At 45.0% G+C, this 18,858-nt stretch overlaps 1 protein-coding gene across 1 annotated transcript in view; it reads right to left on the bottom strand.

The window, feature by feature from the left end:
* Positions 1-18,858, bottom strand: part of LOC122930706 (interferon-induced GTP-binding protein Mx2-like) — a 50,482-nt gene that overhangs the window by 26,446 nt on the left and 5,178 nt on the right. The window contains exons 2-4 of the mRNA XM_044284267.1: positions 3,211-3,401; positions 1,603-1,740; positions 1,082-1,236 (exon numbers count right to left, since the gene is read on the bottom strand). Coding sequence (XP_044140202.1) covers positions 1,082-1,236; positions 1,603-1,740; positions 3,211-3,400 — 483 coding nt within the window. The 5' untranslated portion in view covers position 3,401. The remainder of the gene's footprint in view (positions 1-1,081; positions 1,237-1,602; positions 1,741-3,210; positions 3,402-18,858) is intronic.

Raw genomic sequence — 18,858 nt, 5'->3', positions numbered from 1 at the left:
ACTGCAATTCCTGAGCTGAGGGGTTCAGATCTAAGATTGGATGGCCAGTCCATCTCAAGATGTGGTGGGCGCCAAAGCAAAATACCCTAGTGCCATAAACTTGCAGTACTTTACTGTCTGTTTCAGGCACGGCCTTGGTTGCATATGACCTGTATGGATTTCAGGCATTCTCTTTCTCAGTTCAGTTGCTTTTCCTGGCAGCTTTCAGTCCCAAGGATGAAGGTTCGATGGATTAGGCCATGTTCTTTAGGAACTCAAACGCACACGTCCTTCCTCCAATCCTACTCAGCTTAGACTCACTAACCAGGGGGCAGCACCAGCCCATCACCAAGGCAACTGCACTAAAAAGCTGACACCTAACTATAGGTTGTCCATATGTAGCCATGTGGGATACATATAGCATAAAAGAAATAAGTGCATCAACAACAAATCATAACAGTTAACTCGGTAGCATTAAATTAACCCTTGCAGTTATCCACTGGGCCACTGCACAAGATAGGGGTCAATACAAAGAGACGAACATATGGTAATAAATGCAAGAAGTGGGCCAATTGGCAGAGTCCAGAACAAGTCAGGGGTCAGTACATGGGCAGACTTGAAGACTTGGCTAGGGGTAGATTCCAAGACATGGCAACTTACAGACTCCTAGTTTAACTAGATCACCTGACCGAAAAGGTTTTCCCCATGCAATAGTCGACAGAGCAATGAGGCCCACCCATTAGTAGGAGGCAGAAAGAGGGTACTGGAACAAGTAGTGGTGCATAGCACAAAAAATTGCTGTCAAACCCTAAAGACGTGGTAAGGGCAGCCACTTGAGGTCAGTACCCAGCATCTCTTAGGGGTTGGAGACCAAACTAGCTCAAAAAACCTCTACAGTTCTTTTTATACCTATTTTCATATATTTAATCAATTCCAAATCAAAAACAACATATACTTTTACTGAGTATCTGTATGGTTACTCTGTGGTTGAGGATCTGTATGTAGCTCTCACATCAGTTATTTGAGAACACAGTAAATTACAGAATTGATATTTAAGACCTTTTAATCAATTTTGGCTGGTGTCTGGGATGTGAAGCCTTACCTGGTCTCCAATGTCATCTGGTTGGTTCCCTACAGGAACTCTAGCAATGCCAGGGAGATCGATGATAGTCAGGTCAGGAACCTCAGGAGAGACCACCTCAAGACTTATAAGCTCAGAACTGATCCCCAGGTCTGTACCGGCCATGAAATCCTGAGCTGAAAATTAGAAAGAATGATGTCAGAACCTTTAAGGATAATAGTAACAGGTGGTTTTTTTTTTTTAACATAGTAGGTACCACCTAAATGCAGATGATAGCACTGGATCTGCACATTTTTCTGAAGACTTTTCATATTATTCATTGTACTGGGGAAGGCCTGGTGATGTGTACTGATGCCCACCATTAGCACCTTCACTCTACAAAAGGTGGCCACCAGTTGCCTCTGAAGAGTATTCATCAGGATGAACATAGATTACTTGATGGAACATGAATGGTGACAATAACCAGGCCCACAATGGAGCAAGTCACTCCTCCCACATGCCAGGATGATCAGCAGGGGGACATAATAATTCTTGTTGCTCACCTTTCATGATCTCCTCCTCCACTTCCATGGGATCATTCAGCTCTATACTGACTGATTCATAACTGATTTTTCCCCTCCAATGGGAATCCTTTAAATCTTTCATAAGTTTCAGCTCCAGTGGACACCGAGTGACAATACCTGCGAAGCAAGAGGGTGGTCCGAAAGTCAGAAGTTTGGAACTCAACTGAACCTCAGGGCTGGGCTTAAGGGATGACAAACTAGGCAACTGCCCAGAGCCCAAGTTCTCTTGGGACCTCAAGGACTGGACCCCAAAGAGCAACCTGATAGTAGAGCATGCCCTAGGTCACCAGGGATATTACTATTGCCACCTTCACTGTCCCAGACCACCTGGGACCGTATAGATTTTTATGAGAGTTTTATTTGGACAATGAATGGCAGACTTAGGCCTCATGCAAACAACCGTTGTTTCATTCCGTGTCCGTTGTTCCGTTTTTCGTGATTTTCTGCGGACCCATTGACTTTCAATGGGTCAGTTGAAAACTCGGCTAATGCACCGTTTGTCATTTGCGTCCGTGATGCGTGGTTCCAGTCCGTCCCAAAAATATAGCCTGTCCTATTTTTTTCACGGAAAACGGTTCGCGGACCCATTCAAGTCAATGGGATCGTGAAAAAATGCGGAGGCACACAAGATTGTCATCCGCATCCGCGTCCGTTTTTTTCCTATCATTTGCATGGCAAACTTGACTTAGACTTTTTTTTACTTTCCTTCATGTCTGGTGATCCTCAAAAAATAAAGGAAGACATACGGAAACAAAAACGGAAACGGATCACAGAACAACGGAACCCCATTTTGCGGAATGGAACACAACAACGGTCGTGTGCATGAGGCCTTAGTCAGATATTGACTAAGCTGTTTCCAGTGCATTGCACTGAGCCAGACAGAATCCAACTCTGTACTGATGAGGGACAAGCACCCCAAAATAGCTGTCTACGGATAGATATCTGGCCTGGCATGACATTCCCTTGTCAAATCCCAAGGCTTGTTAACCAGTCAGATCTTGACTCATAGGAGCCACTTCCAATAGGTGGCGCTGGCGAGATGGTTTCTTTTTCTTGGGATAGTCCTCTTTGCATACTCCCATGAGAACAAAAGGATAAGTTGAAAAAAATAATTTCACCCGATCCTCCTCTCCCCCGGCATCATCTGTTAGGGGAGAGTGAGGAGCTCCCTATAGACATTAAACTGTTCACCGAACCCGCAGAGAATGGTGGGTTCTGCCAAAAATACACTAATGTGTATGGAAGCTTTTTAAAAAAAAAACTAATAAATTATTCAAAATATGGCAGATGCTCTATTTTTCCTCTCTAATTGGGCCAAAAACAATAACGTTTGTGTGACAATACCGGTATCAATATAGACAGATTTATACCTAAGCAGCGTCAAGTATATATGCTAATACATCTATAAATATATACAGTGCCTCTAAATAAATTCACCCCCTTCTCCAATATCCCACCAGATTATTCCCCCTTGTTGTACCATAGCGCTGTGTGCTGGCACTGGCCAACAATGATAAAGCCAAGTCTGTGGAACTCATTGTCCATGTAGTCACCATTGCTATGTCTGGACTAATTTGCTTTGCTCACCGCTGCCTCTGGGAAGAGTGATTCCAGACAGAGCCTCCAAAACAGAACTTTTGCCAGAACTTTGATCGCCAATCACAGCGATCGCCGGTAATGCCAGATCCTTCTCCACCCCCAGTGACCTCAGCGAGTCAATGAGGTCAATACATGGACGGATCTTCTCCTCATAGGTGTTATATAAGTAGTTCGACATTCTGTAAGAACAACATTTAAAAAAAATTTACAGTACAATAAAATTTACCTTAAAGGATTTTCTTGGGCTACAAAATTCATGGTTTGTCCTTAAAGGGGTTTTCCAGCCTACAGATGTTGGTGACCTATCCTCAGGGAACTAACAGTGCACCGAGTGGAAGCAGAAGGCACTTTACACTGTACAGATTCCAGCACCATGGCAGCCTGAAACAGCATATCAGTGGTGGTGCCAGTGTCAAACCCCCACCGATCTGATACTGATGCCCTATCCTGAGCATCCTTTTAATCTAGAACACCAATATCAGACACTCGGCACCCGTGCTGATCAACTGATTGAAGAGGCCGCAGCCCTCTACATTTCCTTCACTGCCTACCAGCCACAGTGCAGTACTTAGAGCTCAGAGCAGCTCAGCCCCATTCAAGGTAGGTAGCCCATCTGGTCTGATCCTACAGACAAGCTACAGTAGCAAACCTTTATTTAAAAGTTACTGCTGGTGGTGATAGAAAGGCATCAGAACACACATGACATTGTAGTTTGAGGCTGCACGGTTGCAGGACGGTAGGTGTGCCCATTCTCAGTGGCAGACTTTACCCCCATGCAAACCAAGCAAATGCTTGGGGCCCTAGATATCAGGCAGCCTCATGCTGGCCATGGGCTGTTGGCAGACAAAAAGGACTAAAGGGGTGAACATACTACCTGTGAGGCCTGTTTAGCTGCATAGAGATATGGGGGTGTGAGGTGGCCCTTACCACCTATAGGGCCGTAGCAGAAATACTCAGACTGCACTGCTAAGCTAGGTGTGAGACTCAGCAGGCCCTCAAGGGTGTGCCTTAGCTGGCTTATGGGGGCAGAACTTAGTAGTGCAATGGGGCAGAGCTTAGCTGTGTAAAAGGATGGAGCTTAGTAGTTTGAGTGTCACAACCAGACAGCTGAGAAGCTCTGACAGAGGCCTTTCAGAACCTCCTCCTTGAGTTCTGTGTTGTGGTATTCAGCTCCTCCTCTCATTAGCGTCTCTCAGCTGTTATGTGTTGGACTAATTGTTTCCCTTTAAATTCTTCCCCAGAATGCTTTTCTGGGCGGCTTATATTTCTTCCTGGAGTATGTGTGCTTGCCCATCTGGTTCTCCTCTCCTCCACAAAGTTAAGTGTTACACTGTTATCTGTTATTTTCTGTTTGCTGGATCCCAGGTGACCCTGACTCCCTCCGTGTCTGGTGTAGGGAGCCGGTGGTCGTGTCCCCTCACTATTGTAGGGTGCTCAGGGCTTTATAGCCAAGGTTCGTGGATATGCATACCTCCACCATTCGGATCTATGCATAGGCTGAGCAGCCAGGGAAAGTGCCAGGTCTTCTACAGGGGTCTCCCTTTCGTTCCTTAGCTTTTGGATCCAGCGAGACATTTATGCATGTTGTTTTGCCTTGTTACCTGTACACATTCCGTGACATTATAAGCCGCCAAAACCGTCTTAAGCATGGATCCGGTTTCACTTTTGGCTGAACGCTTCCAGGGTCTTTCATTGGAGGTAGCTGACCTCCGTAAGACTTTTTCTCAGCTTCAAGTGACCGGTTCAGCTTGCGTTCATGGAGCTTGTTCTGAGCCTAAGATCTCGCTCCCGGATACGTTCTCCGGGGGTAGTGAGAATTTTGTGCGTTTTAGAGAGGCTTGCAAACTCCATTTTCGCCTTCTTCCCCATTCTTCTGGTGATGAGGAACGGAGGGTGGGGATCATTATATCGCTGCTCAGGGGTAACGCTCAGTCCTGGGCCTTTTCGCTGCCGGAGGGGGCACGGCCCCTCCGTTCAGTGGATGAATTCTTTTTAGCCCTGGGTCAGATATATGATGATCCGGATCGTATTGCTCTGGCGGAGTCTAGACTACGTCTCCTATGCCAGGGTAAACAATCCGCAGAAATATACTGCTCAGAATTTCGGAGTTGGGCAGCTGATACTGGTTGGAATGATGCTGCACTCCGAAGTCAATTTTGCCATGGTCTTTCAGAGGGATTGAAAGATGCATTTGCCTTTCTGAAAGGCCTCTGTCAGAGCTTCTCAGCTGTCTGGTTGTGACATTGAGAAGACAGAGCTTAGTAGTGTGAGGAGACAGAGTTTAGCAGTGCAGCGGGGGCCCCCCAGGTACAACTTTGCATGGGCCCCCAAAAATGCTAAACCTGCCCCTGCAGACCCCTTTCCACTGCAAGAGTGCCTAAAATTGGCCCGTGAGCATCAGAACTGGACTATGCAAGAAGGTAAACATACTGGCTGTGAGGCCGGTTTAGCTGCATAGAGACCTGGGAGTGTGAGGTGGCCCTTACCATCTATAGAGCAGTAGCAGAAATCCCCAGAATGCACTGCTAAGCTGGGAGTGAGACAGCAGGCCCTCAGGGGTGGAGCTTATCTGGCTGATGGGAGCAGAACTTAGTAGTGCAACGGGGCAGAGCTTAACTGTACAACAGGACATAGCTTAGTAGTGTGAGGAGACAGAGTTTAGCAGTGCAGCGGGGGGCCCCCCAGGTACAACCTTGCATGGGCCCCCAGAAATTGTAAACTTGACCCTGCAGACTCCTTTCCACCACAAAAGTGCCTAAAATGGGCATGTGAGCATAATAACTGGAACATGAAAGAAGGTAGCCTGGTCTGATGAATCACACGCACACTGGTCAGACATGATAGATTTTTAATGTGATTGTGCTGTTCTTTTCAAATTGAATTCCTGCACTGTATTATTATACCTCCTTTTACTATGTTGTTTCTATGTATTGTTTCTCTGCTGCCATCTGCTGGCCGGAATTTGTATGCTGCACGCCTTGTTTCTTTTCTATAAAGTTTTTCTCGGATGGGCGTGTTTTTAGCAGCCTTGGTCCTTGTCACTTCCTGTAGCCATTTTCAGTGCTGCACTCCTTGTGACTGGAGACTCACACCTTGGCTTGTGAAGGCATCAGTTTTTGAGCAGCAGTTGCCTCAGCAGTTAGCCTCAGGAAAGACATCCACATCACAGCATCTACTGCATTCCTGTATTGCATCACCGTATGTCACTGCTCTGGATCAAATAAACCCACGTTTGATTGCATCCTCATGTCTACGTCTGGGTCCATCTAACCTGAGCATCTGCCGGTCCGGTCTGCTCCACTGCTTGGATACGAAGGTAGGACAGTCACAAGGTTATCATCAGTTGCACCTTCATTCGCCTTCATGTGGGGACAGAACAGTCAAAAACTGCCTTAAAGCCTTATACCCCAGTAAATACCCGTCTCAAGTCCAATGCCCGGCTACAGGTTCCCTCAGAGCCCAGTGCCACACTCAGGAACCTCCCCTGCAACAGGCCCACTCGCAGCAAATCTGCCCGGCAACAGTGCACGTCCCACAAGCCCAAGGGGAAGCACGGCGTGTCCGCAGAAGATATACTCTCGCCTGGAAGTCCTCCACTACTCGCCAAGCCATTTTCTACATCCTATGTTAACCCTTGCTCGCATGATATAGGAACTGTTCACGCATGCGGGGCCTCCCTCAAACCAAAACCCCGCAATTTACTCAAAACACTTTAGGAACCTCATCGGGGTGCCTCATCTGAGCCGCACTGCAATTTTCAGCCCCCAATTCGAAAGTTCATTTTCTTAAAGAGACAGCGCACCTTAAATCAAAATGGCCGAAAATGACCTCGTACAGTTCCCCAGTGATGAAACAAAGCAAATGCAACCTGATACTGATCATTATGAAGAGCTGGAGGTAGAACCCACACTTCCAGCAGACCAAGTCACGCGACCAAGGCGCTCTCTCAAACCAACTATAAAGATCACGGAAAACTATCACACAAGGAAAGATGAGCTATGTGACAACCTGGAAGAGCTATGGGAACGAGTTTCCTCCCTCATCAGGACTTAAGTCCTCCTCAGGCAATGCCACCAGCTTACAAGTTGCCATCGGGCGGCTGAACTCAGCCCATGAAAGATACAAGAGACTGTCCACAAGGTATATAACCTTTCTAAAAGACTCTAATATTGAAGAAGCCCCATCAGAGTTGTGCAAGGCAGAATCAATAGACAGACAAAGAGACGCCATGGTGCTGGACGCTAAAGATAAAGTGGAACTCCGCATCTCTCATTTGCAAGAAACAAGATCACACAGATCGCATTCATCCAAACATTCCTCGCGGTCCTACAGATCATCATGCTCTAGAACCTCTGCCATGAGCGACAGATTACTAGAGGCCCGCATAAATGCAGAGCAATCCAAAGTGAGGCGTTCCTTCACCGAAAAAGAAGTCCTTGCGAGGGCAGAAGCACAGACGGCGGCCAAGAGGGCAGAAGCCAAGAGGGCAGAAGCAGAGGCTCGAATAAAGATCCTTGAATCAGAGAGGGAAGAGGAAATTGCATTAGCAAAAGTAAGACTACTTGAGCAAGCATTGAGCCAAGGCCTTGATTTAGTCTGCTTACCACCAGAGGAGATAGACGATCCAGTTGATCGGACCAGCGACTATGTACTGAAACAGTTATCTGCACCACCCCCAGTGTGCAGTACTGTCCAAGCCAATAACACTGAAACCTCCAAGCCAGCTCTACCCACAGTGCCAGTGACACCCACAGCACCCGAGCAATCCAATAACAGTCGCCCAGATGCGCCCTCTCAAGGACAGCTATTACAGCAAGATGGCTACCAGGTGTTTCCTGGCTTACCTCCACAGCTCAAGCAGCAGTCATCAGAATTCTACAGAGGCTAGACCACAGCTCAACCCTGCAGCAACATCATTCTACCCGGAAGCATCTCACCCTTTCACGCCATGCAGCCCATACGCCCCAGGGGCATCACAAGTTGTCATGGCAACAAGCAGTGAGAGATCAGATATGTCTGAGTTTGCCAGGTTTATGGTGAGCAGAGAGCTAATTAACACCAGTCTCTCAAAATTTGATGACCGTGCAGAGAGCTACAGAGCCTGGAAGGCAACCTTCAAAGCCGCCATCGCCAACCTCAACCTAACCGCAGAGCAGGAGCTCGACCTCTTGATCAACTGGCTAGGCCCAGGCTCCACAAATCGCATCAAGAGCCTTAGAACTGTCTATGTAGGACAAGCAGAAGCAGGTCTCGCTGCAGCCTGGCAGAGACTCGAACGCACCTTTGGCAGTGCAGAAGCAATAGAGAAGGCACTATTCAGGAGACTGCAGAACGTTCCCAAGATCAGTCTCAAGGATGTCCACAGGATTTAAGTGATTTGCTCATGGAACTGGAGCTCGCCAAAAGAGATCCTCGTCTGTCCGGGCTGTGCTACCTGGATACCGCCCATGGGGTGAACCCAATTGTCGTGAAGCTACCATACAGCCTGCAAGAGAATTGGGCGGCATCAGTCTCAAGGTACAAAAGAGTGCATGATGTCACCTTTCCCCCATTTATTCATTTCTGTAGGTTCATCGATGAACAGTCCCAGATGAGGAATGACCCCAGCCTCGACTTCCTGGAGTTCAATACTACAGCTTCAGTGACGCCATCATCAAGGTATGAAAGTATTGTGCATAAACACAGAGACTTTAAGAGCAGCGTGAATGTTAGAAAGACTAACCTACCATCATCTGCAGTACCCACTGGTAAACAGTACACTACCTCATCAGGAGACAAGGCCTTCAATCGTGAATGTCCCATTCATAAAAAACCACACTCACTGAACAAATGCAGAGGATTTAGATCCAAAACCATACATGAGCGCAAGAAAGTCCTCACCGAGCTTGGGGTATGTTTCAGGTGCTGCGCTTCATTGGAGCACATGGCTAAGGACTGTAAATCCATTATCAAGTGTGAGGCGTGTCATAGTGAAAGACACGCCTCAGCTATGCACCCAACTCCACTCACAAGGGATTCACCGGCTGCTGTCACCACCAGTCCCGCTCCAAGTCATGGCGGGGAGCCCCAAAATAACGCCAACACAGCCACTGCTGTTTCCTGCTCATGCTTGGACGTATGTGGGGAGGGCCAGAGTGAGAAATGTTGTGCCCGCATATGTCTAATCAAGGTCTACCCGGAGGGGCTACCAGAAAAGGCAGTAAAAATGTATGCCATCATCGACGACCAAAGTAACCGCTCCCTAGCAGGACCTAAATTCTTTGAAGCCTTTGGAATAAAGGGACCGTCAGAACCCTACATCTTAAACACCTGCTCGGGTCGCATAGAGACTAGCGGCAGGAGGGCACAAGGATTCATCGCTTGTTCCGTCAGTGGGAATACAGAAATACCTCTACCAACGCTGATCGAATGCGATCAAATACCCAACCATAGGGATGAAATTCCTACCCCGGAAGCTGCATTTCACCATCCACACCTAAGGCACCTAGCCAACGTTATCCCACCTATGGACAACAACGCCGAGATTCTACTCCTGCTTGGCAGAGACAATCTAAGGGTACACAAGGTGCGTCAACAGTGTAATGGTCCCGACTATGCACCATACGCCCAGAGACTGGACTTGGGATGGGTAGTCATAGGAAATGTATGCTTGGATCAACCAAGAGTCCACTCTTTCAAAACGTACGTGCGTGGAGATGGACGCACAACTTGCATTAAGCCTTGCCCTCATCACTACGAGGTGAAAGAGAAGCCTCCAGACCTCATACAACCACCTGACAACATTCCTCCCTTCTTTGCCGACAACTTGGGAAGATTAGTCTTTCACACAAGCAAGGACGATGATAAAGTAGCTTTGTCAGTAGAGGACAGAGAATTTATCCAGATAATGGACAATGAGTTCCTTAAAGACGAAACCAATCACTGGGTTTCTCCATTACCCTTCCGAGCTATCAGGGTGAGACTCCCGAACAATAGAGAACAAGCTCTGTCTAGATTTAACTCTCTTCAGCGTACCATGAACAGTAAGCCTGAGATGAGAGAACACATCGTTGCCTTCATCGACAAAATATTCTGCAACAACCATGCAGAACCAGCTCCACCCTTAGGGAAGAATGACGAGTGCTGGTACTTGCCTTCATTTGGAGTGTATCACCCACGGAAACCTAATCAAATTAGGGTCATTTTCGACTCAAGTGCCAAACATCAAGGTGTATCTCTTAATGATGTCCTTCTCACAGGTCCTAATCTGACGAATAACCTAGTTGGAGTGCTGATGAGGTTCAGAAAAGAGCTCGTTGCCATCACCGCCGACATTGAACAGATGTTCCACTGTTTTGTGGTCAGAGAGGACCACCGGAATTTCCTCAGGTTTCTGTGGTACAAGAATAATGACACCAACGCAGAGATGGCAGAATATCGAATGAGGGTACACGTATTTGGAAACAGCCCTTCACCTGCCGTGGCAACTTACGGCCTTCGGCGCTACTGCATTAGAGGGAGAATCCGAGTACGGTAAAGACGCCAGAGACTTTGTAGAAAAGGACTTCTACGTAGACGATGGACTCAAATCACTACCGACTGAAGAAGCGGCCATCGATCTGCTCAAAAGGACTCAAAGTATGTTGTACCAAGCCAAACTTAGACTACACAAAATTGCCTCAAACAGCCTGCCCGTTATGAGGGCCTTCGAATCAGGCGATCATGCACCAGGATTCAAGGACATTAACTTGGGACTGGACAGTCCACCTGTGCAGAGGAGCTTGGGCCTCAGATGGGATCTCTCGGCTGACTCCTTCGGTTTTCAGATAAGTTGCGCAGACAAGCCATTTACAAAACGAGGCGTCCTATCAGTGGTAAACAGCCTATTTGATCCGCTGGGATTCGTAGCACCCATCACCATACAAGGTAAATCTCTACTGAGACAGTTCTCTGAAACAGTCAAGGATTGGGATACCCCACTTCCCTCCAAGAAAGAGCAAAAATGGAAAGCCTGGAAGCGATCCTTGTGTGCCTTGGATGAGATCCACATCCCGAGATGCTATGTTAAAACCTCACTTTCCTCTAGCATAAAGAACGAACTCCATGTGTTCTCAGACGCCTCCACGGAGGCCATCGCAGCGGTTGCCTATCTGAAGGTGACAGAACCCAACAACCAGAATCACGTTGGATTTGTCTTTGGTAAGGCTAAGTTAGCCCCTAAGCCCGATCATACTATTCCCAGACTGGAACGTTGTGGGACTGTGTTGGCAGTGGAGATTGCGGATTTCATACAACAAGAACTGGGTGTCGACATAGCTGAAGTCCAGTATTACACCGACAGTAAAGTTGTTTTGGGTTACATCCACAATCGGACCAAGCGATTTTATGTGTACGTTAGTAACCGCATAGAGAGAATCAGGAGATCCTCCAAACCTGAACAATGGCAGTACGTACCATCCGAACTTAATCCAGCAGATCACGCCACTAGACCTATGTCTATAGGTTCCTTTACTAACTCTACTTGGCTTACAGGTCCAGAGTTTCTGCTTGGAGAGGCGGACAAATGTGTACAGGAAGCTTTCAGCATCCAGGAACCGGATAATGATCCAGAAATCTGCATTGAAGTTAGTGCATTAGTCACTGGAACTAAGCAAACCGCCAGCTTCGGTTGTCAGTGCTTTGAACGTTTCTCCAGTTGGATGAGACCCATCGAGAACGTCCCTGACGGGTGAACAGGATGGTATCTAGCTTCGCAGATCTTCTCCATTCCAAGTTGGAAAACAGGACTATCTATGTTTTGCATTTTAACATGTTTCTTTTTACAGGTTGTTTTATATTTTATGGACATTCGTCATAGTGAAATCCCCAAAGTGAATTTCAGACGGGGAGTGTGCTGTTCTTTTCAAATTGAATTCCTGCACTGTATTATTATACCTCCTTTTACTATGTTGTTTCTATGTATTGTTTCTCTGCTGCCATCTGCTGGCCGGAATTTGTATGCTGCACGCCTTGTTTCTTGTCTATAAAGTTTTTCTCGGATGGGCGTGTTTTTAGCAGCCTTGGTCCTTGTCACTTCCTGTAGCCATTTTCAGTGCTGCACTCCTTGTGACTGGAGACTCACATCTTGGCTTGTGAAGGCATCAGTTTTTGACCAGCAGTTGCCTCAGCAGTTACCCTCAGGAAAGACATCCACATCACAGCATCTACTGCATTCCTGTATTGCATCACTGTATGTCACTGCTCTGGATCAAATAAACCCACGTTTGACTGCATCCTCATGTCTACGTCTGGGTCCATCTAACCTGAGCATCTGCCGGTCCGGTCTGCTCCACTGCTTGGATACGAAGGTAGGACAGTCACAAGGTCATTATCAGTTACACCTTCATTCGCCTTCATGTGGGGACAGAACAGTGATTGTGCACTATATGTGTATTATGGATCAGAACTAGTGATGAGGGAATTGGGTTTGTCCTGCTTTGGACGAACCTGATTTGTTCATCTCTATAACTGAATCCCTGTCCGTACACACTGTAAAATGTATTGGCTCAGATGAGGCTGTTTAAAGATGGCCACCGTTATCGCAAGACTGTGAGCAGTGACACATGCATTGATAGATTTTATAACGAATCCAAACCTGAATTAGTGGTGCGCGCCACAACCATTAATAAAACCAGGTTCAAATTCGTTATGAAATATATTTATGCATGTGCCACCATTCACAGTAACAGCGCATGCACATGACTAATATTATAACAATGTATCAACAGGCACTCTACCATCTGGGACTGCATCAAGGTTCATTGCTTTAATAATATATCCCTCAAATCAAAATACATAATACAATAAAAAATTTAAAGTTAAAAAATATGTCCACGTTAATAGCAAAAATTCGTATTTCTCATAAATAGATGATGGACTATCCGATATATGTTCTCCTTTTTGTAAACATTAGTTCATGATTGAGATCTTGTAGACTTTGGATCCTTATTTAACCACCTGCCGGCGTCCGCCCATAGACTATAAACGTCCGGGAGGTGGTTCTCTATCTCCTAATGGACGTTTTAAAATGTCCTTTCAGAGATCGCAGCTGCACGCTAATCGTGCAGCTGCTGATCGGGTTGCCCGCTGTCAGTGACAGCAGGGCAACCCTTAGAGAAGGCAGGGACAGTTCCCAGGTGTCCCTGCCTTCTAGATCGCTGTAAACACAGCGCTCACCGAGCTCTGTGCGCTTCCTGTTCCGGCCTGGCGGTCATGTGATCGCCGGGACTGGAGAGTGCAGGATCTGTGTGAGGTCTTTCACAGACCTCGATCAGCCCTGCACTGAGGCTGTACAGCGCTGTATTGCGCTGTACAGCCTCTCTGGGGGGTGTATTTTTCCTGTAACTGGGGCTACTATGTCAGCCCCAGTTACAGCAGAAATCAACAGTGAAAAAAAAATGTTAAAAAAATGAAGTAAATGTCCCCCAGAGGTCTTGTATGACCTTATGGGGGACACAAAGTGTAAAATAAAAAAATAAAGTGTTAAAAAAAAAGTGATCAAAAAGGCGTATGTCCCACAAAATGGTAAAAATAAAATAAAAATGGTGAAATAAATTTAAAAAAGTATACATATTAGGTATCCCCGCGTCCGTAATAAACAGCTCTATAAAAATATCACATGACCTAACCTCTCGGGTGAACACCGTAAAAAAAAAAAAAAACTGTGTGAAAAAAAGCCATTTTTGTCACCTTACATCACAAAAAGTGCAACACCAAGTGATCAAAAAGGCTTATGTCCAACAAAATGGTACCAATAAAACGGTCACCTCATCCAGCAAAAAATGAGCCCCTACATAAGAAAATCTTTAAAAAAATAAAAAAAAACTATAGCTCTCAGAACATGGACACATTAAAACATAATTTTCTTGTTTCAAAAATGCTACTATTGTGTGAAACTTAAATAACAAAAAGTATACTTATTAGGTATCGCCACGTCCGTAACGATCTGCTCTATAAAAATGTCATTTTATCGAACTCCTCAGGTGAACGCTGTAAAAATAAATAAATAAAAACTGTGCTAAAACAACCAATTTTTTTGTCACCTTGCCCCATAACGTGTTATAATGAATGATCAAAAAATAATATGTACCCAAAAACAGTACTAATACAACTGGCACCTTATCCCCTAGTTTCCAAAATGGGGTCACTTCTTGGGAGTTTCTACTGTAAGGGTGCATCAGAGGGGCTTCAAACGGGACATGGCATCTAAAAACCATGTGGCACTTCTTTTCTTCTGTGCCCTGCCGTGTGCTAATACAGCAGTTTATGACCACATGTGGGGTGTTTCTGTAAACCGCAGAATCTGGGTAATAAATATTGAGTTTTGTTTGGCTGTTAACCATCTATGTGTTAAAGAAAAAATTGGATTAAAATGGAAAATCTGCCAAAAAAGTGAAATTTAAAAATTTGATCTCCATTTTCCTTTAATTCTTGTGGAGCGCCTAAAGGGTTAACAAAGTTAGTAAAATCAGTTTTAAGTAACTTAAGGTGTGTAGTTTCTACAATGGGGTCATTTATGGGGGTATCCACTATGTAGGCCCCAGAAAGTGACTTCAGACCTGAACTGGTCCTTAAAAAGTGGGTTTTGGCAATTTTCTTAAAAATTTTAAGAATTGCTTCTAAACTTCTAAGCCTTCTAACGTCACCAAAAAATAAAATGACATTTCCAAAATGATGCCAACATAAAGTAGACATATGGGGAAGGTTAAGTAATAAATATTTTATGAGGTATCACTTTCTGTTTTAAAAGCAGAGAAATTGACATTTAGAAAATTGCGAATTTTTCGTAATTTTTGGTAAATTTGGGATTTTTTCATAAATAAAGGTGAAATATATTGACTCAAATTTATGACTAGCATGAAGTACAATGTGTCACGAGAAAACATTCTCTGAATGACTTGGATAAGTAAAAGCGTTCCAAAGTTATTACCACATAAAGTGAGATATGTCAGATTTGCTAAATTAGGCCTGGTCAGGAAGGGGGCAAATGGCCCAGATGGGAAGTGGTTAAACATGATTATTAAAAAATAAAAAATATATAGTTCCTGGTGTGAAAAAGAGTAGTTGGTATGAGTGGTATTAGTTGATCATGATTGGAATATTTAATCAATGTTCAAGATTATGTTTGGTCAATGATCCCAATGATTAGTATTTGTTAATTCCGTATATGAATCATTAATTTTATATATTGAACTGATATGCAGTATCTGTTTATTGGTTATTTAATGTTCAGAAGTATACAGTATATGTATATATAGAGAGCTTTATTTTTGCTGCTAGCAGCTCTTATTACCCCGCTGTCGTTTTCACAAGATATGCAGGCTGTATATGCGGTAACTCCTGTTATTAAGCAGGGTCCCCATATGCTGAGCGATGTGTCTGAGCGTTATGCTTCCTCTTGGCTTGGCGTCCCACGTGGGTCCCACTTGTTGATCGACATGTCGGTATGGCAGGCTCATTGCCGAGGGCCGCACCTGGCGCTGCTTTCTTAACCGGATAGGATGATCACTTGCTTCGATCAAATTTACAGTTGTGAGCCTCGGCTGTAATCTTTAGGGGGTCCTTTTGGATTGCATCAAATGTCACCAAACGCGTTTCGGAGCTTGCATGCTCCTTCATCAGTGGTCCCATATGCAATCCATTGGATGTACTATTTAAACTCTATCGTTTGTGTGGGACAGGACCTCTCAATGAGGTATAATTGGAAATCTGGAGTGGATCCTCAATATTGTTTCTCTATATGTCACAGATCTAACATGCTGCATATAGGGGCATACAAGACGCACCTACAATTTATTACAGTATTCATTTTTTATTGTACTGATTTTATGTTTATGTATTTTGATTTGAGAAATATATTATTAAATCATTGAACCTTGATGCAATCCCAGATGGTAGAGTGCCTGTTAATACATTATTATACACTGTAATTATCTTTTATATTGAGCAGCTACAGGGTAAGCCTTTAACAGAGCACCTAGACCCAGACATTACGACGGGTGAGACACTGTATTCATTTCTTATTCAGCATGACTAATATAGTCTCGCGACAACTGAGGCCATCTTTAAATAGCCTCATTGGAGACAATACATTCTACAGCGTGTACGGAAATAGAGATTCAGTTAAGTGGATTGGACTTGGAACTACAGACCATCGGGTCAGCTAATTAGTTCTGTTGAGTGGTAGATATTCTGCCACTTACCGGTATGTACATGAGAGAAGTGTCTGAAGAGTGTGAGTGGCAGTCTCTTGGACAAACAATGGAACTGGCTATACTCATTCCCCTAGAGACATCAGTTGCATGTAGAATTCCAGTGAGGGAGATGAAATAGATATGTCTTTAAGTAATTTACTGAATGTACCTTGAGAAATGACATAGAGGTGAACAGAAAATCCTCTGTCCAACTCAGGAAAGCACTGCTGGACACGGACTATGAGCTCACAGAAGAGGAGGCGTTACAGGATGAAAAGCATATGGAAATTACAGCCACAGATAACTTCTTAAAACCAAATAGTTATACACCATAAGGTATAACAGAACAGAGAATGCAATTAAGATGGATTCTAGTTGGGAATCCATTAGCCGGGAAAGCACAATAAAACTTTTGGGGTCATTTATCAAACTGGTGTAAAGCAGAAGTGGTTTAGTTGCCCATAGCAACCAATCAGATTCCACCTTTAATTTTTGACACCTCCTTTGGAAAATAAAAGGTGGAATCTGATTGGTTGCTATAGGCAACTAAGCCACTTCTACTTTACACCAGTTTGATAAATGACCCCATTTGTTTCTATTGTGACTTTTTAGCATTTGGACGGTGTTTAGCTTTTAAATGTGCAGTACCCCAGAATAGGGTGCGTGCAAATTGTTTTTGTTGCATAATGTAATGTTCTAATGTTTTTTTATGCCCTTGAATAGTGTTATGTGGATTAGTCAGGGCTAATTAACCTGACTATGCCCCTGTAGGAAGCTAGGTGTTGGACTTAGGTCCCCCCTAGCTCAGTCAGTTTCTATCTGAGAAAGGGACAGAAGCTAGATGTGCTCACTTCTCAGAGAACTAGTCCTTCACCCCAGAGAACCACTATCCCTGAGAAATCCACAAAGAGGAAACCATCTCTACTACACAGTACTCCAGGCAATCAGAAAGAAAAGAACTAGAAGGTCCAGAATCGGCATGGCCGATCAATGGAGTCAGTCAGTAAGGTATTGGCTGTTTAAAGCTGAGACTTTAGTGCAATGAGAAGGACATTGTTAAAACATCCTTCACACTTGGACATAATCTGGCCCACCATATCTTAATTTTGTTCCCCTCAGCTGGGAGTTATAGTCACCATTGCAAGAGTAATATTGTCAACTGTAGAGTACTACAACCCCTATTCTGGCCTATATCCATACATTGCAATCTGGTTGGATTTTCACTGTAAATATTTTGCAACTGTGTTTTTATCCCTTTTCCTCATTTTAGCAGAGACACTGGTCACAGCACCTACAACTCATGGCTTGCACCTCTACAACACTCATAACACCAATGTACCCTAATTACCATCAGGCAGGAGCCCCAACATCGGGGTGTGCCCCAAGGGAAGAAAGGGTGCACCCTCCTATCACTTCCCTGGCTCTAGGGAGCATCTGTGTGAGGATTGCCACTGTGAATAATTATTGCAGCCAGAGCCACTACTACTCCCATCCTCCACTCTGCTCCTCTGCTTGTGGCACATATTTCCTATGATACAAAACTTATGGTTTATCTTTCATCCCAGGCATCTATATCAGACTCTTGGCTCCTCCACTGATCGGCTGATTGAAGGGCCCTGCCACTGGCTACAGAGCCATAAATAGTGGCTGTGCTGGGTATTAGAAAGCTCTGAGCAGCTCAGCTATATCTCCAAACCATCTCGGATCTGGTAGGTCCCAGATTTCAGCGGGTGTCCCGTGGTCCCAGGAGGGCTGGGACCACTAGCATAACTAGAGGTCTATGGGCCCAGGGCAAACTTTGGATTGGGGCCCCCATCCCCATTAACCCGCAACCCCATTACCCTGCCCCCCCCCCCCCCCCGCCGCTCGCTCTGTATATATAAAATTTGGCCCCCACCCAGACTATATATATTTCACTTGACCCCCACCCAGACTGTATATATTTTATTTGGCCCCCACCCAGACTATATATATTTCACTTGGCCCCCACCCAGACTGTATACATTTCATTTGGCCCCCACCCAGACTGTATATATTTCATTTGGCCCCCACCTAGACTATATATATTTCATTTGGCCCCCACCAAGACTATATATATTTCATTTGTCCCCCACCCAGACTATATATATTTCATTCGGCCCCCACCCAGACTATATATATTTCATTCGGCCCCCACCCAGACTATATATATTTCATTTGTACTCCACCCAGACTTTATATATTTCATTCGGCCCCCACCCAGACTATATATATTTCATTTGGCCCCCACCCAGACTATATATATTTGATTTGGCCCCCACCCAGACTATATATATTTCATTCTGCCCCCACCCAGACTATATATATTTCATTCGGCACCGACCCAGACTATATATATTTCATTCGGCCCCCACCCAGACTATATATATTTCATTTGGCCCCCACC

The sequence above is a fragment of the Bufo gargarizans genome, chromosome 3 (assembly GCF_014858855.1).
Source record: "Bufo gargarizans isolate SCDJY-AF-19 chromosome 3, ASM1485885v1, whole genome shotgun sequence".
NCBI lineage: Eukaryota > Metazoa > Chordata > Amphibia > Anura > Bufonidae > Bufo > Bufo gargarizans.
Note: the sequence above shows the minus strand (reverse complement) of the source record. Positions and strands in the feature narration are given on the sequence as shown.